Below are 24,922 nucleotides of genomic sequence, written 5' to 3'. Positions count from 1 at the left end.
ACATCATGTGTTTATTTAAATGAAAGTAGGTACATAATGTGTACATTAGTTGTTTAGTTTATTATTTGAAGGTACATAAACAAATCAATAACATATGTGTCTACTTTTAGAAACTGGAGATTTTAGTATTCTCTGTCCTTAAAATGAAGCTGTTAACACTAGCCAAATACAATATAAGGTTGTGAGTTCAAACCTCCTTGAAGCTGAAAAGAAAGTACAGTCAGCATCAATAGTAGCAGATAAAACAATGTGTCAAAAGTATCTGACATCCCGGATAACTTTTCCAAATATAGACATTTCTAAAATTCACATTCAATAGTATATGTCTTATAGTCTTAGTTGTTGTATATTAAAGACATCACTTTTAAGTGTTATTAAAAGTAATACCTCTGGTGTTGCAGGCGTCCATAGGCTACGGTGACCGCTTACCATCAGGCAGGCCGTATGACCGTCGTGGTATAAAAAAAAAAAATTTAACACTTCAGTGCCAAGCGCCCCTTTTCCAATACAAAATTTAGCTACCTAGCAGGTTCTCGGAAGTGAATGTGTTAATCTTAATGACCAATCTTGACAATACAGAGGACATAAACTTGCGTTGCACATGTTTTCAGGAGACCGAGAGGCGAGTAGATGATGATGAAGATAGGAGTAACCCTCAGTACATTCCTAAACGAGGCACATTCTATGAACATGATGACCGCACTGCAGCCAGGTGAGAGTTGTTTTTATTTATTTTTAAAGCTTTTATTTACCTTGTGTTGTTTGTTATTTTTTCTTTGTATTGGTCTATAGTGTAAGCAGTATTTGAACTAATTCAGGTAAAGTAGCATACTAATGTGTGGTTATAGTGCTATCATTTTGATACCTCATAATTATCACAATGCAAAAAAAAATGGCCATAGTGACCATGTAATACAACTGACTTAAGTTTATACTAATTGTTTTATTAAGTATAAGTTCACTCTAAAGAAAAGTACAATCAGAACAAAAAATTATATTGATTTTTAATTTTAGACAATACTTATATAACAAAGGGGATTTTTGTCAAACTATGGAAACATCTGAAAATATTGGTCTGAAAAATGTGCCAAAAATATGTATACACTACCTTATTCGTTATTCGTATTCGCGGGCTGGGTTTCCGCAACTCGACGTCGCAATTCGCGCCTATTTTGCGTGATGGTGGGTTGACGGCACTACTCCTGCCAACCCAACTCTACCAGGAAGCCTAGCAGACCCTTGATGTTGCCGACGACTTCTGGGAGAGACCCCGGGGAACCGAGGTATTGTGCCCGGTATTCTGCCACCCCTGGGCATTCAAGAATGACGTGGGCGGCTGTCTCCTCCTCCTCCATGCACGCTCTGCAGAGGGGGCTATCTGTAACACGTAGGGTTAATAGGTGTTTGTTTAGTGGGGCGTGGCCGGTTATGGCCCCAGTCAAAAGCCGGAGCTGTGGCCTCTTCAGCTGTCTCAGCCTCCTCGACAAACCGGGGTCGATTGTCGGGAGGGCCTCCTTCGCCTGCCTGCACGTGCCTAGGTTAGACCAGTACTGTTGGTGTTTTACCTTGGTGTTGCGTCTCAGCATGTTCCGGAGCCAGGCATAAGGCAGAGGTATGATTGGCTCCGGTCCTGCCACCCTCAGTTCCGAGCCACCTCTCGCCAATATGTCGGCTGCATCGTTCCCTCGCGAGTTGCTGTGTCCCTTAATCCACTGCAGAGTTACGCTGGTGGTGGTGCTTACCTCTGACAGAGCCTTGTGGCATTCGTAGATTAGCCCTGAGGTCAAAGTATAACTTTGCAGAGCTTGCAGTACTGACCGACTGTCAGAGAGTATGCGGATGGGGTAGTCCTCTACTTTCCTTGAGACAATTGCGTGTGCTGCCATTATAATGCCCATACATTCCGCCTGGAAGACTGTGTTGTGGGCGCCTAGTGGTGTTGAGATATGTATGTTTAGGTCCTCTGAGAATACTCCCGCGCCAGTGCCTGACCTTGTCTTTGATCCATCCGTGAAGATTCTCAGCTCTCTCGGGTTAAGTCCTTCACGAGGTTCTTCGTGTAACTGTATCTTGTATTTCTTGTCGAAGATGTATTGCCTGGGTATCCTGTCAGTCACCGCTTCTATTAGCGGTTCCTTACCTATCGCCTCGTAGAGGATCTCGGTGTGTGGTACCCTGGGTGGTCTCCAGAGATTCGATTTTTTGAGACGTACCGCCGAAGCTAGCGCTTCCTGTTGTATAAAGAGGTGCAGCGGCGGCAGGCCCAGTAAAGCTTCCAGGGCCGCGGTTGGTGTTGTCCTCATGCAGCCCGTAGTCGCCAAACAGGCCAACCTCTGGAGTCGTTGTAGTTTAGCTTCAACTGTGGATAGTTTGGTGCGTGGCCACCAAACTATTGCACCGTAGCTTATTATTGGTCGTATGACTGCCTGGTAAAGCCATAGAGTGATCTTGGGGGTTAGCCCCCAGGTTCTACCCACCATTCTACGACATTGCCAGAATACGACCGTGGCTTTGTCAATTTTGCCGTTTAAGTGATTTTTCCAATTCAATTTGCTGTCAAGTATTACCCCTAAATACTTTACCTCTGCAGATAGTTGGAGTTCAGTGTTGAACAGTTTGGGAAGGCAGAAGTTTCCCAAGTTGCGTTTGTTGGTGAACATAACCAGCTCAGTTTTGTTGGGATTGACTGAGAGTTCGTTGTTAATACACCAGCGCTCCACGATGGCTAGTGCAGAGCGGGTAACATCGCATACCGTACCTGAATGATTGCCGCTCGTCAGTATCACTATATCGTCAGCATAGCCGATTGTGTAATAGTGATTGTTGTTTAGTGTGGTGATCAGGTCATTCACCACCAGGTTCCATAGTAGTGGTGATAGGACTCCTCCTTGGGGGCATCCTTTTGCCACTAATGCTTGTTGTGTTTCGCCCGTGCCGAGTTTGATGGTTCGCTGGCTCAACATGTTGTTTATCCATTCTGTCATAACTGCATTCGCGCCATGTCTTACCAGTGCTGCTGTAATGCTGCTGAACCTGGTCCTGTCGAAAGCCCCTTCTATGTCTATGAAGGTTCCTAAGCACATGGATCTGTTCTTGATCGCCACCTCAATCTTACTTACCACTGCATGAAGTGCCGATTCTGTAGATTTGCCAGGGCTATAGGCATGTTGGTTTGGATGCAAGGGCACATTAATTAGCACCCTCTCCCTAAGGTACCTGTCACACAACCTCTCTAATGTTTTCAGCATGAAAGAGGTCAGACTAATGGGCCTGAAGGATTTGGGGTCCGAGTAGTCGCTTTTACCTGGTTTCGGTATGAAGATAACCTTGACCTCCCTCCATTGCTTCGGCACGTATCTGTGTGCCAGACAGGCGCGCAGAACGATGGTCAGCTTCAGAGTGAGATGCTTCCCGCCCCATTTAAGAAGCGCAGGGAAGATCCCATCCATACCTGGAGATTTGAAGGAGTCAAAGCTGTTTAGGGCCCACTGCGTGCGCTGCGGGCTGATTACCTCATATGTCTGTAGCCACTCGCCTTCCGTCGGGGTGGTTGTCTCCATCTCGTTCCAACTTACTGGGTGCGATATCACGCAGTCCGGGAAGTGCGTTTGCACTAGGACCCGTTCCGCCTCCTCCGGTGAGTTTGTGAGAGAGTTGTCTGGCTTACGCAGGGATCCTAAGGTTATGGTCGAGTTGGTGGAGAGGACCTTCCTTACCCTGTTGGCCTGCGTGGTGGTCTCGATGTCTGTACAGAATTTGCGCCAAGAGTTTGTGCTTCTGTACCTGAGACGTTTTTTGTACTTGGCCTTGGTGGACTTATAGTTGTCCCAGTCCTCGTCAGCGCCTGTGTTCATAGCTCTGTTCAGTTGCCTCCTCATCTTGCCCCTGAGTCTCTCCAGCTCAGGTCCCCACCAGTTGTTTTTCCCTCTGCTTCTGGTCGGTGGGGTCGATAAGGGGCATGCTTGATGGTAGCAATCCAGAATGGTGCTCGTGAGAATGCTTACCTGTTCCTCTATGCCCGCTGTGCCTTCTATTCTAGGGGGACCCTCCAGCTGTTTCAATGTTGTAGACAATCGCACCGTGTAAAGGTCACGATTCATCTTGCGTGGGTTCCGCCTGGGCACTGCTGCTCGTGTTTCTACCTGAATGTCAAATCGAATCCACTTGTGGTCTGAGCACGATACCTCCTTCGATACATGCCAGCCCGAGATTAGTCTCGATGCTTTTTCGGTTGCTAGGGTCAGGTCAATGATTGTCCTGCTGCGTCTGTTTACAAATGTCGGTTCTGAACCTGTGTTAAGGAGGTTGAGGTTTGTAGTGAATAGGTACTCGACGAGCTTCTTACCTCTCTCGTTACCTGCTTCCATCCCCCATAGGGGGTGATGCGCGTTCGAGTCGGTGGCCACGATGAGCTCGAGCCCTGCCTCTTCGCAGTAGTTGACCAGCCTTGCCATGTCGTGCGGTGGTGGTTCTTCAGCCTCCGGCATATACACAGAGGCTACTACCACCTCCTGCAGGCTGGAGTCTTGCGCCCCGTGCAGTTTTATAGCGCACAGGTCTCTGGAACAGAAGCTCGTTAGAGGTTGCGCATGTATGTTATTGGTTGTGTAGATGCAAGCCCGGGGGTTGTCCGGGCCCGAGTAGACTGTTAGCTTACCTCCTAAGTTGCGGAGTCCGCAGACAGAGCCCCTTCTGACCCACGGCTCCTGGATCAGAATTACGGATGTTGTGTTGTCCTCCAACCACTTCCGGATCTGCGCCGTCGCCGTTTCGCTGTGGTGGAGGTTGGCTTGGAGGAATTTACCAATGGGCGAAGGGAGTTCCTTCACAAGGATCACCCTCCTCCGCCGACATCGGCTCCTCCTCCTCCTTGTCGATGGCCAACTTCCCTAGCCCCTGCGCGCATTCCCCCTCACTCTCCGAGGAGTCACGAAGAAGTTCTTCTTCGTTCTCCTCGGAGACGGAGGGAGGTTGCGCTGGAGCTTGCGACTCAGGCACCTGGACTTCGTCCATGGGTTCCTGCGTCGCCCCGGAAGTGTCCATGGGCTCGGACGGTGCAGCGGCTTCGCCACCAGTGGCGACAGTGCTAACAGGGGGCGGCTGCTCCCTGAATTTTCCTCGTGCCCCCTCGAACTTCACGTACACCGACCCCAGCATAAAGCCAAGTCGGCGCCCGCGGTCCACCAAGGGTTGCACCACTGTCTCCGGCACGCTGACGACAGCGAACGTTTCCGTTCCCTGCACCTCGCGCCGGTTGAGTAGCCAGCGGTCTATTTCCGCCCACGGGTTCTGGTACCGAAGGGCTCGGCCTACTTCGCCAAAGTCCTTCCAGACGCCCGGGAACAGGATGCCGCATCGTACTCGCTTTGGCACCTCGCTGAGGCGCCTGACCACCACCTTCTCCCCCTTATCGAGGGTGATGGTGGCCACGCTGCGCTTGAGCCATGCTAGCGTAGCCTGATCCTCGCACCACAATCTCAAGGAGCCATTAGCCCAGGTAGGCTTGCCCCTGAAGATCGGTCCCGCGGGAAGGCTTTCGGTCGGCTGCTTTGCCTCCTGTGAGAGCAGGGCTAGCAGTTGCCTCTGGACCTCCTCCGACTGCTGCGGGCTCAGGTGTCCCGAGGTGGCAGTGGTCACTGCCATCAGTAGGTCCGCCTTTGCAGCCTCCGCATAGTCGGCATGGGGGGTTTCACCTCGCGGTCCAGTCTTCTGCCTCTTAGGCTCGCCCCTGGGGGATATGGTCTCGTCAAGACGAGCCCTCTTGGCAGACGACCGGGCCCCTTGGTTACTCCCACCCTCGGCCCTGGTTCCTTTCGCCCCTTTCCCCTGGAGGGGGGCGCGGTTTGCTGCTGGTGGGCCAGCTGCTGCCCGCTCCCCATCCTTTCCAGGGGCGCCTTGTTGGGGCTCCGGGGCGGTGTTGTTCAGGGCCGCTTGGGCCCTTCTGTATCTCTGCCGTTGCTTCCTGTTACGCTTGTGCGGCTTAGCCGCGGCTGTAACAGGTGGAGGCGGGGGCACAGGAAGTTCAGCCCGTTTACCGGGCTTTCGCTTCCGCGCCTTCCTGGACTCGTGTACGGTCCAGCCAGCCTCCAGCTGGGCAGAGATAGGGTCCAACACCACCTGCACCAGTTCAATCACCGGGTCCTGCTCCGTAACAGGGGGTTTTCCCCCTGTTGGAACAGCACCCCTGGATGTCCCCGGTGCTGGAGGTAGGGGCCGGGTACGCTTTTCCGATACGGGGGGTTTCCCTCCCGTTGGAATGGTACCCGTGGATGTCCCCGGTGTTGGTAGTAGGGGCTGGGTGCGCTTTACCTTGGCGGGGGGTTTCCCTCCCTTCGGTATGGCACCCTTGGATGTCCCCGGTGTCGGTAGTGGAGGCGCAGTACTCTGGAGCACCGGGCCTGCTGCTTTGGGCGTCAACGCATCAGGTTTACGTGCCTTCGGTTTCCCGGCGGCTCTCCCACCTGGTGCGGACTGTCCCTTGCATGGCGGTACTGTCGAGACTGCGCCGCCACGGTGTGTGTGTGTTTTGTGTGGTGTGGTGTGTGGCGGAACTGTCGGAACAGCTCCACCATCGTGTGTGTTGTTGCCTGCCAGGGTTGCTTGTGCCTCCCTGTAGGCACGTGTTAAGGAGGGAGGAACTGTCGAAACAGCTCCTTGACCCTGTGGTGTGGTGTGTTGGGTGGAGGTTCCCGGTACAGCCGAAGCTGCTCCGTCTCCCTCCGGTGTTGGGGTTTGGGATCTTGGTTCATCCATTGTTCCTTTTGCTTGTTTTCACCTCTCGAGCTTCCCACCCTCCATGGAGCCCGCACCTTTGGGGATGTCACTTTGGACACCAGGAATACCCAAGAGGTATAGGTGTGTTGAGTTGGTTCTCCTGCGCGACATCGGGAGCTGCAGACACGTGGCTGGAAGAGACGATCCCATCTCCTCCAGTGGTTCCACGCGCCCTTGCCCCGTCAGCATGGCCGAGCCCCAGGCATCCTCCCAGAGGACGCCCCTCCCCACACCTCGCCTGCGGACCGTACCACCTCGACCGTACGGGACGCGTGTCCATTACCCTGCAGTGGCTAGTTGCAGGGCCACCGTTTCGCCGGAAATTCGGACCAAAAAGGGCATATTGGCCCACAGGGGATAACTAACCCCGACCCCCTGCGGGCCTCGGCCCCTAGGACTCCTGCATCCCCGCTGACGGCGCTCTACTGCGCAGGACAAACGCAGGTAGGTGAGTGTAGTCCGCCTAGGTCACCTACTCCCTAAGCGGAACCGGGAGATCCATAAAACATAGCTGCCAATTAGATCGAAACCAAATTGCCAGCCATGTTCTACAGGAAACTCCAGAGTGTGTCATACCCCCTTCGGGTTTTTAGGTCCTCGTGGGTTATGACGTCGCCTTCATACTCGGCTGCTGGTGGTCCGGGGCAGATGGAACGTGCGACGCCCGACCGACCACCAGCATTACCAGGGTGTGCGACCCACCCCACAAGTGGGATGGGTTCGTCCATGGCCTGCGGCGGCAGAGCCATAGACGACGGGGACGCGTATGATAGACTTGAGGGAGTGAGCCCGCTGGCTCAGCGCCGCACACCTGAACCCGCGTGACTACTCCCCCCTACACCCCATATATATACACTACCTTAATATATGGGCTAATATATATATAATATGGGTGACCGTATGTGAGTTTGTTTGGCTTGTGTTTTCCATCATTTGACACATTTTTAACCAATTTCAAGATTTCAAAAGGAGGAGGTTATCAATTAAGTTTTTTTTTTATGTTTGTTACTCCATAACTCCGTCATTCCTGAGCCGATATTAAAAATTATACTAGCATTTTCATCAGATCTGCTTGATGGTACCATAATATTGCATTGTCACCCAACTTACATATGTATGCAAATTTTCAGCTTCATTGGAAGTTGGGAAGTGGGTCAAATTGAACTTGCAAGATTTGACCCGCACAAACATAGTTACATACTTACATAGATACATTGCAAGTTAAATAAAAGCTTGTAATAAAACGCCGAATTTAATGACACCTCATTTAAACCTATCAGCAACTACATTCCATACCAAATAGACAGAAACCCCAATTAAAGAACATGTGGTAAACAAATATAATTGGCTGCAGCTTTCTAATGTTCGCGCTCCGCTGCCCAGTGCGTCCGTCGCGTGCACTGCGTGTATGCGGCCAGCACTTGGCTGGACATTGGTATACTTTATTTGTTTGCTATAAGGTTCAAGGATAGCCAGTTAACTGAAAACAGTGATACATACTAACGGCAATGTAGCCAAGTGATTAGCAGACTTAATTTCTTCTAACTAGTGGCTCTGTGAGCTGGACCTATAAGATTCATAAGCGTAAAAGATGTAGTCATTATCTGAGCGTACTCACACCGGTCTTACGTGACATAGAACCTAATGGCACTTAAGTCATTTATGCCAATTTTCACTATTTTGAACATTTTCGAAAAAACAAAACGACGAGACATTTTTTTTTTCGTTCAATCAATCAATCACTCAATCAATCATTTATTCAGAGTTATTTTTTGTTCAGAGTTATTATTTCCGAAACTATTTACTTTATCATAAAATGATTTTAGAAGACCCTTATTCGTTTTGAAAGACCTATCCAACGATACCATTTTGTATGGGAGGTACCCTAATTTATTTTTCTAGTTTTTATTTTACCGTTCGGTCGTAATGCTTGATTTATGTATCCATGCCAAATTGCACTAACGATCACGGAACAAAGTCGAGGACGGACAGACAGACATGGCGCAACTATAAGGGTTCCTAGTTGGCTATGGATCCCTCAAAAGTAGTTAGATTGCAATCTTAAAGTGTTTTGTTTATATTGTAGCGGAGAGGAGCCAGCCAACACGACGTCGGAAACCTCGTCGGAGAAGAAGGAGGGCTCCCCGGCCGCCGAGCGGCGCCGCGCGCGCAAGTCCGAGGTCATCGACCGCTGGGCGCACGACAAGTACAACGAGAACGAGCAGGTGCCGTAATATGCCTTATTGACCGGAAGCGAAGGTCGCGCGCAACTGCCTTCGTATATACGGATGTTCTCATCAACAGTTCGCAATAGGGTTGTTTCCAATTTTTTGAAACGCTCGTATTACGTTCTATATTAACTAAAAATTGCCCTAAAATTCAACTTTTATACTAAAAACTTTAAATATGTTAAATTAACAAAATATATTTTGACAGAGGCTTTCGCGCCCAAAACGCTCTTTGAAATTGTGTGACGTCACAGTTTACGGTTTGACACGAACTACAGTAGAAGATACGAACTGTCAACTGACATTTGTCATTTGTTGTTTATCGCCTAACTGTCAACAGTGTCAATCCGAGAGTTGTGACGTCATCAGAATCTTCAAAGACGTTTCTAGTTTGGTCACGTGACGTGTGCCAAAAGATATTTTAAATTCAATATTTACAAAAATATGGTCATTACAGGTCCCCTAAAAGTAGTTAAACATGTTCTTATAATCCAAAAGAATTTATTGGGATACAATTCTGCCCTAAGATTTGTAGATGGAAACAACCCTATTCTTAACGGAATTTTTGAGCAGGTTCAATGATTCAATAGCTTTTATTGTTAATTAAATTATTGGAAATTTTTCAAAATGGCGAAGATTCAGTCAGGTCATTAGTACAGTCAGCATCAAAATTAGTGGATCAAATAACGTTTCATAAGTATCTACCATTCCGTAACAGCTTAACAAAAAGTGATGTCTTTAATATAGAATAACTAAGACTGTAAAAGATATACTTTTGAGCGCGAATTTTAGAAATTTATTTATATTTCGAAGAGTTATTCAGAATTCATCCGTTACTTTTGATGCTGACTGTACAGATGAGATAAAAATCAGGTCACTAAATGTGATACACGCAAGTCCTTTGTGAAATTAGGGCCTCTTTTATGTGAGATGTCCCTTTAGTAAAACATAGTTTTAACTTTCAGTCATCATCTTCCTTCCGTTGTCCTGGCTTTTTATCATTGGAGCCCGAGGTCCGCTTTTGCAACTCATCCCAAGTATTGTCATTGGCACTAGTTTTCACGAAAGCTTCTGCCATCCGAACCTCTAATCCAGAGGGGAAATCGGGCCGTACTAGTTCAGTTTCCTCACGAAGTTTTCCTTCACCGTAAAGCGAGTGATAAATATTCAATGGTATTTGATGATTATTTTATATTCGATTGAATCTAAAACGAAGGAGGCTGCTGTGTAAACGGGATATAAAACCGGACGCCTGTACAGTCAGCCAAGAAAGTGGTTTACCGCTTTTCGACTCTATTTGTACACCAGTTTCTTGGCTGAGTGTACAGTCGAGTTGATAAATATGTATACATTAAGTGCCAGTTGCACCATCTGCACTTGACTGACTGATCAACGTCACCGGGCGTGCCGCGGCAGTTTATTATGAAACTTTTCATACAATAAAATTTAGCGAACGCTTTAACGGTGACAGACAGTTTGGTGCAACTGGCCCTAAGTGACCTTAATGCGATGGATTGAGGCCCACGTGTGTATGAGTGCGGTGTGTTGCCGGCGGGGCGCAGGCGCCGAAGTCGCGCGACGAGCTGGTGGCGGTGTACGGCTACGACATCCGCAACGAGGACGCGCCGCCGCACGCGCGCCGCAACCGCCGATACGGGTAACGTAGCGCTACCGTCCGATGTATCTACACCGACGCCGGCACGTTACACGCCACACATTGGCCGCTCCGATATATCCGGCGGAGACTGGCCTGACTAGGGATGGGGGTAGATAGGAAGAAAACCTGGAGTGAGATTTACCTGATCATTTCTTTAACTACCTCCACAAATTGTATCGTGCGATTGAATACTTGTAAATTTGATATGATAGATTTTTTTATGAGCATGTTAAAGACATTACCGAAGCCGAGAAACGAAGCCCCGTTTCTCGCCGCAATTTGTATAGTGGTTTTCTCAAACTTGCAATGAAATAAATTTAAAAAATCTGATGATGATGATTGTTTCATATCCTAATGTGATAGGTTATTCAGTGCGTGAAGTATTAAAGGGGAACAAAAAAATTATTATCTTTGCGCTGCGACGCACGGCTTAGGAGATACAGCCCTATTTTTTTTTACCCAAAGAAATTAGTTTAGTCATGCAAAAATCTTTAACAACCAAGCAATAATAAAAAAAGCGGCCAAGTGCGAGTCGGACTCGCGCATGAAGGGTTCCGTACAATTTATGACGTATTAAAAAAAATCTTCTTACTAGATCTTGTTCAACATTTTACCACTTTGGACACACATTTTACCACTTTGGAAGTGTCTCTCGCGCAAACTATTCAGTTTAGAACAAAATTATATTAGGAACCTAAATATCATTTTTGAAGACCTATCCATAGATACCCCACACCTAACGGTTTGATGAAAAAATTTTTTTTTAAATTTTATGACGTATTAAAAAAAAACTACTCACTAGATCTCATTCAAACCAATTTTCGGTGGAAGTTTGCATGGTAATGTATATCATATATTTTTTTAGATTTTTCATTCTGTTATTTTAGAAGTTACAGGGGGGGGGGACACATTTTTTCACTTTAGAAGTGTCTCTCGCGCAAACTATTCAGTTTAGAAAAAAATGATATTAGGAACTTAAATATCATTTTTGAAGACCTATCCATAGATACCCCACACGTATGGGTTTGAAGAAAAAAGATTTTTTGAGTTTCAGTTTTAAGTATGGGGAACGCCCAAAATTTATTGTTTTTTTTCTATTTTTGTGTGAACATCTTAATGCGGTTCATATAATACATCCACTTACTAAGTTTGAACAGTATAGCTCTTACAGTTTCGGAAAAAAGTGGCTGTGACAGAATCGGACAGACAGACGGACATGACGAATCTATAAGGGTTCCGTTTTTTTGCCATTTGGCTACGGAACCCTAAAAAGCACACACACAAAAAAACAAAAAAGTCATAACGAACCAAAAATTGTTTGATGGTTAAATGGCAAGACTGAGAAGGTTGCTGTACAGACCTAGGTGTGTAAGGCTCCGCTGTATTCCTTTACTCATCTCAACGGATACGTAGTATTTCCGGACCTAATCTGAAGTAAGTCATGTCAACATTTCATTGCAAGTTTGAGAAAATATCATTCCTAATTTTATCCCTATCCCTTAGCGGACGATATAATGATGATATGAACGTTATTTTATTATTAAAATAATACTGGGGATAGGAGCGTAAGTATAATAATATTTGATCTACTTCCATAGCAAAAACTTCCCTACAAAAGTATAAATTTAGTTTGTTATGAAGTTATGATATGGATCTAGATAAAGCAGTGTGTGTAACTGTACATAATTAGGCATTAACCCTTAAATGCATTAGGATGTAGGTCTACATCGTATATTTTGATGAAAAGAATATATATTTTTTAATTACTATGTTTTTTTTCTTTATTTTTCCCACAATATATACAATATTACCCATCTATTTAAATTTATTAGAAAATTATACAAAAAATCATGCATTTAAGGGTTAAAATTCTCGTGTGATCCTTTTATGAAACTCATTTCATTCGTTTCACAAACCCGCACACGTATTATAATACCTTTCATTATGTAGCAGTCACATAAACTACTATTAACATCTTGATCGCTTAGCTATTTCTATTGCTGACTACACTGATGTTTACATAATGTCTCACTCAAAATTAATAAAAAACCTAATCTGTTCTAACGCGTTTCAAAATGGAGGTACCGACATTTCCGGTCAGTGAACTAAATTATTTCTGCTTGATTGGCTTATTACATTCGAGCAGTGCATGGCATGCTTGGTTGGATATTTTCTTATACGGGTTGGGAAAATAAAAAGTATAAGTACATTTTGTTTTAAAATTTTAACCATATTAAGTTCAAGGATTATAAAGTGTTTTAGTTATATATTATTCAGGATTGGCAAATACGTGCGGAACATAATGTCTAACATATGTCCACCACGCCACTAACAGCAGGCAAATGTGAGCCCTTATCATCGCAATTTTCAGCATATTTTCGGCGTTATCTTAGTAAATTTGTATCGGATGGTCGGTTTTAACTGTTTAAGGTTCACCAGCTTGTTAGCACATAGATACGTAGTTTTAGATAGCCCCACAGAAATAAGTCAGGGGCTGCAAAATTTGGGTGCCAATCAGTCACTGTTTTTTCGAAATTAATCGAGCAAACAACGTGTTTTAAACAACAAACATTTGAGAAAAAATGCTCGCTGGTAGAGGTACACATTTGGCAGAAATTATCTTCCGTGTAAAATTGCCAACCCTAAATAATATATTTATGAAAAAATATTTAATACATTTTGCACTTAATATAGTTAAAATTTAAAAAACTGGACAGGTGCGAGTCGGACTCGCCCACCGAGGTTTCTGTACGTCTAGCTATCATGGTTCATGAGATACAGCCTGGTGACAGACGGACGGACGGACAGCGGAGTCCGTTTTACCCTTTGGGTACGGAACCCTAAAACTAACCCCCTTATTCATAAACGTGTACTAAAGTTACGATGCCGATAATCATCGTTTGTCCCTTTCCATCATACCAATACGTCGGAAAGGGACAAACGATGATTAGCGGCATCGTAACTTTAGTACACGTTTATGAATAAGGGGGCAAGTGTATATATTTTATTTGCCCACCCTGTAGTTGTACATTACGTCATTGAGAAAATTTAAAAACCTATCAGCTTTTTTACTTATAGATTAGTGTTTAGTGCGAGTTCATACATTCGCTACTCAATGCAAGTACGAAATGTATGATATGAATTTGCACTAAATACAGTTCTGTATCCTGACCGCTTAGCAATCGTGATCGTAAGGATCTAGTCCAGGTATAGTACTAGAGTCGTCACGTGTGTAACGAAAAAAAAGAAAAAAATGTATTTGCGCGTTAATATATAATACATAACAATACACTGCGAAAACAGTTTGAAACGTCACTAAACACGCGCGGTGGTACGCCATTTTCTTTGGCGCATAGATTACATTTCGCAGATGTAACACGTAGGTACTAATGATTACCTACCTTATTGTTTGAAGAATATATACATAATAATTATATATTACTCCTTATCCCGTAATATAATGTAGTGTTTTTCTTATATTTAAAGAGTATACTATGCTTATTGTACGGGTTGTACATCTGAGCTGATATGAAACTTGATGGTTGATTGTAGTCTTGATGGAAACACTGATTTTGGTATATGTATTTATTGATAACCAAGGTATATGAGTACTAGCTAGGAGTACGTATAAACGTAAACTAACTCATAAATCGATGTATGGCGTAATCGCAAATACAGCAATTATTATAAAGTCATTATATTTAATTTTAACGCTGACGCGAGATATGTGCCATGCTTGCATTGTACATATGCTAGACTATAAGCGCGATTTGATAAAAATGGCTACAAGTACGAGAGTCAAATAGAAAGAGTTTAATGACTATTTTAATAAATTTTAATGTCGTCAGTGTTACATATGTAAAGAAAAATCAATGCACTAGTAAAAAAATACATTTTGTGTGGATTCCTTACAGTGCGTATGTAGACAGAAAATGAACAGTTGTCGTAACAGTTTCGCCTCTGGCTAGCTACGCTTATTCTTTAGCTTAGTGACAGATGTCAAACGCCGAAAATGGCGGACACAATTTGTTCTCGATAGCCTGTCTTGTACATATATATCAGTGCCCCTATTTGATGAATTCGGTATAGATCTAGTCGGTATATCACACCACCGTGCCGCACCGATGTTATTGCCCAGTCAGGAGGGGCCTAACATGAAATCGTCTCGTATGATATGATGATGTGTAATCGATTTGTGTGACGATGTAGGCGCGGGCCCAACAAGTACACGCGCACGTGGGAGGACGAGGAGGCGTACCGGCGCGCGCAGGCCGCGCCGCCGCGCAAGCCGCCCAACCCGGAGGACTTCCCCGACCTCGACACCGCGCACAAGCACAGGTACACTGGGACATGTGTGGACATGTACCATTGAACAAATCGAAAGACACGTAAGATCTACGCTGGCTATCTACCGCTACCTTTAACAGTTGCCATCCCCATTGAGGCATTGATCGGAAGTTGGAATAAGTTGCCAAAAAACATGATGCTCCAAGCTTGGGCAGCTTTAAATTTCGCTTAAAGCAGTGGCTTATCGAGCAATCCTTTTACAGCTACGACGAATTCATTGCGTATAAAGCGCAATAATTATACTGTTTTTGTTTTTGTTATGTTATTGTAATAACTATCATAAGTACCATGTATTTTTGGTAAATTACTATAGGTACTATTACTAAATTATTTATTAATGACGTATAAATTGGTTTTATAAATAAATTATTATGATTATTATTATGATTATGAAGTTCATTAGAATCGCCTCGTAGAGTAGTAATCGTAATAACCCGACGACGTTTCCCGCAGCAGGCGCGCCCGCGGGCCGCGGCCGCGCTCCCGCTCGCAGCCCGCGTCCAGCGAGTCGCTGTCCGCGCCCGCCCCCGCCTCCGCTCCCGCCCCCGCCTCCGCGCTGCGCCGCCACGCCTCCGCCAAGGCCAAGCCCAAGCCCGCCGTCACCCCCGCCGCCGCCAAGCCCAACGCCAACACCAACACCAACGCCAACGCCAAGCCCAACAAGGAAACGCTGCCCAAGCTGGAGAATCTCACTATCACCACGACTCTTCTCAATAACAAGTATGTCTGTCTCATTACAAGCTGTATCTGTAGGGCCAATCCCGAGCCGCCAAGGTCACCGCCGACGCTAAACCCAACGAAGCAAAGCCTGCCCAAGCTGGTGTATCTCTCTATCACCACACGTCGTCAATAACAAGTATTGGAACACGCCGACTTGTTACCCTACTTTTTGGAGATTTACCCCCTTAGTCATAAACGTGTACTAAAGTTACGATGCCGCTGATCATCGTGTGTCCCTTTCCATCATACCAATACGTCGGAAAGGGACAAACGATGATTAGCGGCATCGTAACTTTAGTACACGTTTATGAATAAGGGGGTTACAGCATAAGGTGATGCTCAGCACGGCTTCGTTTCTAGCTACGATTTCATATACCAAATCACTCTGATCTGTTTCCGAAATTGCCGGCTACTGGTAGAGTCAAAAAATTTAATTTGTGATTCATTTCGTACCTTGTGACAAACAATATGCAAGTCGCTAGAGGCATCATACTATTGTCACTTTGACATGGTACAAAATGGGTCACAAATTAAATCTTTTAACTGTACCAACTAAATTGAATAACTTAAGTATGTACAGGGTGGCCAAATAAGAAGTATACATTTTGTTTTTAAATTTTAACTGTATTAAGTTCAAAAATTATTAAGTATTGTTTTAAAAATATATTCTTCAGGGTTGGCAAATTCATGCGAAACATAATGTCTGACATATGTCCACCTCTAACAGCAGGCAAATGTAAGCCCTTATCATCCCAATGTTCAGCATCTATTCGCACATTTTTGGCATTATCTTAGTACATTTGTGTCGAATAGTCGGTTTTAACTGTTTAAATTTCATCAGCTCGTTAGCATAGACACGTAATTTTAGATAGCCCCACAGAAATAAGTCACGAGCTGCAAAATTTGGGGAATTTGGGTGCCAATCACAATCACTTTTTTTCAAAATTAATCGAGCAAACAACGTGTTTTAAACAACAGAAACATTTGAGATAAAATTGCTTGCTGCTAGTGGTATACATTTGGCAGAAATTATCTTCCGTATACAATTGCCAACCCTGAATAATATATTTATAAAAAAGCGGCCAAGTGCGAGTCGGACTCGCCCATGAAGGGTTCCGTACCATTTATGACGTATTAAAAAAACTACTTACTAGATCTGGTTCAAACCAATTTTCGTTGGAAGTTTGCATGGTAATGTATATCATATATTTTTTTTAGATTTTTCATTCCGTTATTTTAGAAGTTACAGGGGGGGGGGGGGGGGGGACACACACTTTTTACCACTTTGGAAGTGTCTCTCGCGCAAACTATTCAGTTTAGAAAAAAATGATATTAGAAACCTAAATATCATTTTTAAAGACCTATCCATAGATACCCCACACGTATGGGTTTGATGAAAAAAGATTTTTTGAGTTTCAGTTCTAAGTATGGGGAACCCCCAAAATTTATTGTTTTTTTTCTATTTTTGTGTAAACATCATAATGCGGTTCATAGAATACATCTACTTACCAAGTTTGAACAGTATAGCTTTTATAGTTTCGGAAAAAAGTGGCTGTGACAGAATCGGACAGACAGACGGACATGACGAATCTATAAGGGTTCCGTTTTTTGCCATTTGGCTACGGAACCCTAATTAATAAAATTTCCACTCAATGTAATTAAAATTTAAAAACAAAGTGTATCATTCTTATTTGTCCACCCTGTATAATAAAGCGTAAACTCCAAATAAGTGTTAATCAGGACTACATTAAGAAATTACAGTCGATTATACATACGTCACTAGATAAGTTTTACAATAGACAGATATGAAACAAAGAGCACATATACTTTTTAAAACTATATTACCATAGACAATGATTGGCTGCAAAGGATTAATTTTCTTTTTAAATTTATGTATTAAAAAATCTTAAGTTTGTACGGAATGAAAGTGTTGTATAAAATATGCGTAAATCGTCCTTCGCCCACGCCGACGTTTTCAAAGTTAAAATCAATTTTTTAACAAGTAAATTTAAAAATAAAGTAAATGTTTTCCGGCCAAACTTTATCTATGGAAATATAGTTTTATAAAATATATGCGATAGGCCACCTCATTGTTTTATATTTGTCTATTGCAAGTTATCTAGTGAGCTACGTAAATGCACAATGCGAATGTGGTTTGGCAGCAGCAGTCAGGCGACGCGCAAGGTGAACGCCGTGGCGCAGCAGCGGCCCGTGCCCACCGACCAGGGCAAGAAGAAGGCGCCGCCGCAGGTGAGCCACTCTCATACATACTAGTTATGTACAGAATGTAGCATTAGTTTATGAGACTGCTAGTTTAACAGTCCAGACGCGGTTTATTTATTTAGTATAAATTTTATTTTGACACTTGGAGAGACTTTACACCTCCAAATTTTATTAGTATTAGTACTCTGACATTGGGGACCTTTTACATCTCCAGATTTAATGTGTTTTTAACTATAGAGACTATACATCTCTATTGTATTGTATTAATTATTTATTTTAATATTATTATAATGTAATGTTTACCCAGGTATTGGCTGTTGTATTTATAAATGTTGTTATGTATTTTTCATGTCACTATATGATGTTACTATAAATGTTGTATTGACTTGTAAAAGAGCCCTTGAGGCCTACTTGCAGAATAAATTTTTGAATTTTGAATTTCTCTAAGGACTCCACAGACGTCACATGACGCGCGCGGCGACAGCCCAATATCAACCTTCATGCGTACCGACAAGGTTCACGATTACACGCCGCGTACGATACGCGTGGCGTTCAAAAGGTTAAACATGTCAGCCCTGCTAATAGCGTCAAATTATTAGCCCTAAGGCCTGGCCTAAAGATACCCTTATGGTGCGAATAATTGTCGAAATCGGTTGACGCGATTAAGAATTATCTCCCAACCGATATACGAGTATATATTTATTAGAGATGTGTCTCAGTCAAGGAATTGGTTGTCATAATGACAATAATATGAGATCTTTAGTGGCTCATACACCGTGGGCCAATTAAACCCGACAGATTTCAAAGGTGTATTCTTGACCGCATTTAGAGACTAAAATGTCATACAATGTTTTCTGAAATCGGTCTTGTGTTAGAGATAATGACAATTACTGTGAAAATTTGTTTCTTTTATAACTTAGTCTAAAACGCCTTTTTAGCTGTGACGCTGCCACTATGTGACTTGGTTTAGACATACCTACTGACAGATATTAAAGTTTTAAAGTAAACTCGCAATTTTCGTCTGTAAATAATAAAAAAAACTTTACTTATTCGTTGTAATGATTTTTTTTCACTAAGGTGTAAAAATAAATAACGTGTCGTGTGCAGAAAACGCAAAAGGAATTTTTTTTTTCGGCAAAAAAAAATTTTTTTTGGCGAATTTGGCCAAAACTCATATAACATTTTTTGCTCCTTATGACCTCAGGAATGCGTGGTTAAAATCTGTCGGGTTTAATTGGCCCACGGTGTATAATTATTGTAATCATAACTTTACGTCAATCATGAAAAGAATTATAGTAACGTATTGCTAGTTCTAAATAATATTACCTCTTTGCCTTGTAGCCCAGATAATATCTCGATGTATTTGATGCGAGGCAATGTTTAAGATTCATCTTGTTTCTAGAAGCGACATGAACCAGGTACATTTTCGATGAGAATGAAAGTGTCGCAGCTCGCTAAGGTTGCGTTTCCATCAGGTATGTGTGAGGGATGTGTTACTTAAAAACCAATAGAATACTGTCCCCTAGAGTTGCGCTGTTCGAGGAGAGGTATATGAAGTGATTGTATTGGTTGTCAACAAACATCCCCCAGTACGCATCCTCATATCTGATGCAAACGCAGACTATTAGGGGTCATCCATTAATTACATCACACGTTTAGGGGGAGGGAGGGGGTCAAGAAAATGTGACATGTTGTGACAAGGGGGAGGGGGGAGTCACAAACATTGTGATGTCACTTTAACTTCATCAGTAACCCAGTTTATTTTCAACGAGTAAGTAACACTTTAATAACGAGTTTTTGGAACGATAATCATTTTTATTCGTTAAATTTAGTTTTCTTATCGGTTTTGTGTTCTAAAATTACTAATATGTCTTTTATCAAAAATATTTTGATAATATATAATAATACCTAATTTGATTTGCCATTTTCGTTGAAAAGAAAATTACTGAAAATGTGACGTCACACCAGAGGGGAGTCGTTTGCCAAATGTGACCAAGTGTGACAAGGAGGGGGGAGAAATAAAAAAACCTCGAAATTCGTGTGACGTAATTAATGGACGAACCCTAATGGCGCCCGGCCACGACTTCACGCGGCGGCGGCTGCGGCGAGCGGCGGCCATAGGTGGGAACGAAAGGTCGGATCGCCGCGTCTCGCTCCAACCTAAGGCCACCGCTTGCCGCTGCGGCCGGCGCGCGGTGCCAGCAAGGCGGCACGTGAGTGTGCGAGCAGGACGGATAGCACTAACCCGAGCTCTGTCGGCAGCCGGCGGCGCCGCAGCCCGCGCCGGCGCCCGCGCAGCCCGCGCAGCCCGCGCCGCCCGCGCAGCCGCCCGCAGGTAAATTACTGGCTTCTAATTCCGAAACGAGGGTTCTCGATTCCGTTATATATGTATATATAACTGACTTTCAGATTTCAAAAGAAGGACGTTGTCAATTCCGTTAGTTTTATTTTTTAATGTTTACTATAACTTCGTCATTTCTGAACGGATTTGATTTTTTTTTATTATTGAATTTATATATACAGACTGGTCCCGTTTTTGTCAAAACTCAGTTCTGATGATGGGATCCATGAGTAATCGAGGGAACTCCTCAAATGTGAAAGGCATACATATAGTGATTTTTGTATTTTCTTTAACAAATCAAGCATTTACATTTAAAAAGTGACAATTGATGAGGTGGATTCTGATCAGCATCAGCAAGTGCAATAAATTTCAATGTTAACTTCGGTCCTGTTTTTATGTTCTGTGTTGTTTTGCGTGTCAATGGGTACACTGAAAATCAGCGTCGCAACACTACTGATGTGCTGCGACACATGCTGAGTGTTATCCTTTTCTGGAACCACCCGCAGCACTGTAACTTCTAATTTACCTAGATTTAAGTCTATTTTAATGTTGTTGTGTATGTGTTTCGAATAAAAGCATCATTCATTCATTCATTTACATTTAAAAACCAGCCAAGTGCGAGTCGGACACGCACAGGAAGGGTTCCGAACCATTATCTATAATAACCGGCCAAGAGCATGTCGGGCCACGCTCAGTGTAGGGTTCCGTAGTTACTCTTACGTCACAATAAGCTAAACTGGAGCTTAAAGTATAGTAAATTGTTAACCAAGGGATGAAACGGTACCTTTCACCCGAGTTAAACAAATAGGCAAATTTGCATAATCAGTACCTAATTAAAGTAAGTCTTTTTACTATGAAAGGAAAACTTTTTGCGATAACTCAAAAACAGCTAAACTGATCATGTCCGCTATAGTTTTCATTTAATGTCTTTCTTAAGCTCTACTTCCACGATTTTTTTCATATTTTTTGGACCTATGGTTCAAAAGTTAGAGGGGGGGGGACACAATTTTTTTTTCTTTCGGAGCGATTATCTCCGAATATATTCACTTTATCAAAAAATGTTTCTTGAAAACCCCTATTAGTTTTGAAAGACCTTTCCAACGATACCCCACACTCTAGGGTTGAAGCGAAAAAAAAATTTCACCCCCACTTTACGTGTAGGGGAGGTACCCTAAAAAAAATTAAATTTTTAGATTTTATTGTACGACTTTGTCGGCTTTATTGATTTATATATCCATGCCAAATTTCAACTTTCTAGCACTAACGACCACGGAGCAAAGCCTCGGACAGACAGACAGACAGACAGACAGACAGACAGACAGACAGACAGACAGACAGACAGACGGACATGGCGAAACTATAAGGGTTCCGTTTTATGCCATTTGGCTACGGAACCCTAAAAACGGTCACCCATCCAAGTACTGACCCCGCCCGACGTTGTTTAACTTCGGTGGTTGGATGAGAACCTTGAGATTGGAAATAAAAATGTTTTTAGTATTTATAGCGGCAATAGAAATACATAATCTGTAGAAATTTCAACTGGCTAACTATCACGGTTCGTGAGATACAGCCTGGTGACAGACAGACGGACACCGTTTCGGTCCCGTTTGACCCTTTGGGTACGGAACCCTAAAAAGTGACAATTCATGAGGTGGAACGGCTGATGATGATCAGAATGGAACTCTTCAACGACGCGTAGTTCACGTTTGGAGATTTGTCCTCTTCGCTGTGTTTGTTAAGCAAATTAGATTTTCAAGATTTTTTTTTTCATTGTATGAAATCCAAAATCAACAATAATCTTGCTTTCACCGGTCTCCCTCATTGAAGTTTTTTTTTTCTTACAAATTATTTATGCTTTTTTCCTCCAAACCCGATTTGGTAAATGATGGCACATTTTTGTCTAAATTCTGTTCTGATGATGAGATCTATGAGGAACCGAGGGAACTCCTCAAATCTTAAATATATGGTGATTTGTGACCTGCGTTCTGTAGCTGATAGTATGTATGTTAGTGTTGTTAAATCTTGGAAGCTAAATTTGACCCACTTTCCTATTTCCGCTGCTCTGATGATGAAGGCAGGAGATGGCCATAGGAACTGTGATAAAACAACGCAACCTAATTGTGTTTGGCTTTGTTCGAATTGTCTCAAAGAGTACTAGTTGCCTGTTGAAAGAAAAATAAACCCCGCGATAAAAACTTGTACAGTCAGCTGCAAAAATATGTATCGAGAGAATCGTCTCATAAATATGGTAATACGTTCTTGGGAGAATCAACTTTTTAGCGTCACTCGTTGCCATGGTTACGATTAGTTGTCCAGGGGACAAATAGATTCTTATAAATTGACATTGATGTAATTTGTACTGTAATCATATGTTGTGAAATAAATAAATCTAAATCTAAATCAAAAGTTCTTGCGTTTTTGTGGTCGTTATAACCAATGTCCATAATGGGGCCCCTACTAAGCATGTTAATAGAACGGCATACAACGTCTCTTCAAATAAACTGTGCCACTGTTGTCCCTTGGACAACGGGACAGGATAACAAAACAAAAAAAAATGATTCACCCTCTTATTACACTGGAATAAGATGACATATTTTTGAGTAAGATGTGTACACCCATATTTTTACACTTGAATGTACCAAAAGTGATATTTTTGACATCAAACTTATTATTTATAAACCCGCGTGCCTACTTGCGATTGCAATTGAGACGATACGCCGCTATTACGTTGGCAGACTCCAGTAAATATTGCAAAATAAGACTACCTTTATGTGAAGAATTCACGGACTTAAATTGTTGATATATTCTACTGGTTATGTAACTTTTATTGGAAGTAAATTAAAATTGCGTGTAATGATCCAGGCGCGGAGCCGCGCGGCAGTAAGCGGTACAGTAGCCTACGGCAGCGCCCGCTCGCGGAGACGTACTCGCCGCAACAACAGGGACAACAACAACAGCAACAACAACAACAACAACAACAACAACAACAACAACCTCAACAGCAGCCGCAGATGCGGTATCATCCAGGTACTAACTGTTATATTGGATTCCAGTAATGACAAGTTTAACGGCTTCCTATAGTATTTTTCAAACATCGTGGGTATGTTGACAGGTGTCATTTCCATACAATTTATAACCTTGCAACGCAAAATCTCGCAAAGTTGTATTGAGGTGACATCTGTCATTGTACCCATGATTTTTGAGAAAAGAAAAAGCAGGGGATTCTGTGTTCGAATCGCATTTGTTAACCCTTTTCCAGGAATAGTATGATTTATCGACCACATACGCGCCATGAGAATTTCAACTTTAGCATTCCGATTTAAGGTATATATTTTTTTTTTTTTATACTACGTCGGTGGCAAACAAGCGTACGGCCCGCCTGATGGTAAGCAGTCTCCATAGCCTATGTACGCCTGCAACTCCATAGGAGTTACATGCACGTTGCCAACCCTAAACCCGCCCCCCCCCCTCGGGGCGCTCTGGCAACCTTACTCACCGGCAGGAACACAACACTATGAGTAGGGTCTAGTGTTATTTGGCAGCGGTTTTCTGTAAGGTGGAGGTACTTCCCCAGTTACACTTTCGGGAAATGTTACTTATTGTCTTCAAATGAATCATCAAAGCTGGATTAATTGTAATATCTGCATTGTATGCTGCTGGAATAATTTGGCTTTTTTGGGAAAACCTTGTAGATTGGTGCGGCCTGGAAAAGGGTTAATCGTCCAATACTTACAGCAAAGAGAATTTGAAATAGAGGTGGACTTTCAAAGAAAACTTTGTAGCCACAGTAAATACTGCCATCTTTCGACACATGATTAAAACTTTTAGAACGCCATTTGACTTTGATCCTTATTCTATCACTGATATGTGTTAAATTTGTTAAATATAAAAAAAAAAATGCGCTATCTAATAGATGCCAAAGGTATGGCGGCATCGTTTAGTGAAATTTACTGTGGGTACAAAGTTTCATCTGGCAATCCACTTCTATGGCAAATTCTCATTGCTAGCGGTTCACATTTCGTTTCGATCGTTTAAATGTGGTTTTCTATGACTTGCTGTACAGTCAGCTGCAAAAATATGTATAGAGAGAATCGTTCCATAAATATGATAATACCCTCTTAGTACACTGGAAGAAGATGCTATGGGACATATTTTGAGTAAGATGTGTACACCCATATTTTTACACTTGACTGTACTAGCCTCTCGTGGTCCGTAATTCCCTATTATTTGTGAGCTTCTGTTACACTTCTGGGGTCTCGTCGCACGTCACACTTCTATTTTGATGTATGTATTTCATACTACGTCGGTGGCAAACAAGCATACGGCCCGCCTGATGGTAACCATTCTCCGTAGCCTATGTACGGTGACGTCTGAAAATATCGATACGAAAAAAATGCCAAAAATATGTATACACGACTTTATTGCCCATATATTACATAGAAAGCGGTGGTGGCAGAGTGGATATGACGCCCAACTTTCAATCCGGAGGTCGTGGGTTCAAATCCTGGCTCGTACCAATGAGTTTTTCGGAACTTATGTACGAAATATCAATTGATATTTACCACTAGCTTTTCGGTGAAGGAAAACATCGTAAGGAAACCTGCATACATCTGCGATGAAATTCAAAGGTGT

At 43.1% G+C, this 24,922-nt stretch overlaps 1 protein-coding gene across 1 annotated transcript in view; it reads left to right on the top strand.

The window, feature by feature from the left end:
• Positions 1-24,922, top strand: part of LOC133530381 (arginine-glutamic acid dipeptide repeats protein-like) — a 61,230-nt gene that overhangs the window by 1,889 nt on the left and 34,419 nt on the right. Inside the window, exons 3-10 of the mRNA XM_061868295.1 lie at positions 612-712; positions 8,861-8,999; positions 10,565-10,659; positions 14,869-14,997; positions 15,460-15,726; positions 17,889-17,976; positions 20,212-20,284; positions 23,153-23,317. Coding sequence (XP_061724279.1) covers positions 612-712; positions 8,861-8,999; positions 10,565-10,659; positions 14,869-14,997; positions 15,460-15,726; positions 17,889-17,976; positions 20,212-20,284; positions 23,153-23,317 — 1,057 coding nt within the window. The remainder of the gene's footprint in view (positions 1-611; positions 713-8,860; positions 9,000-10,564; positions 10,660-14,868; positions 14,998-15,459; positions 15,727-17,888; positions 17,977-20,211; positions 20,285-23,152; positions 23,318-24,922) is intronic.

The sequence above is a fragment of the Cydia pomonella genome, chromosome 22 (assembly GCF_033807575.1).
Source record: "Cydia pomonella isolate Wapato2018A chromosome 22, ilCydPomo1, whole genome shotgun sequence".
Classification (NCBI taxonomy): Eukaryota; Metazoa; Arthropoda; class Insecta; order Lepidoptera; family Tortricidae; genus Cydia; species Cydia pomonella.
Note: the sequence above shows the minus strand (reverse complement) of the source record. Positions and strands in the feature narration are given on the sequence as shown.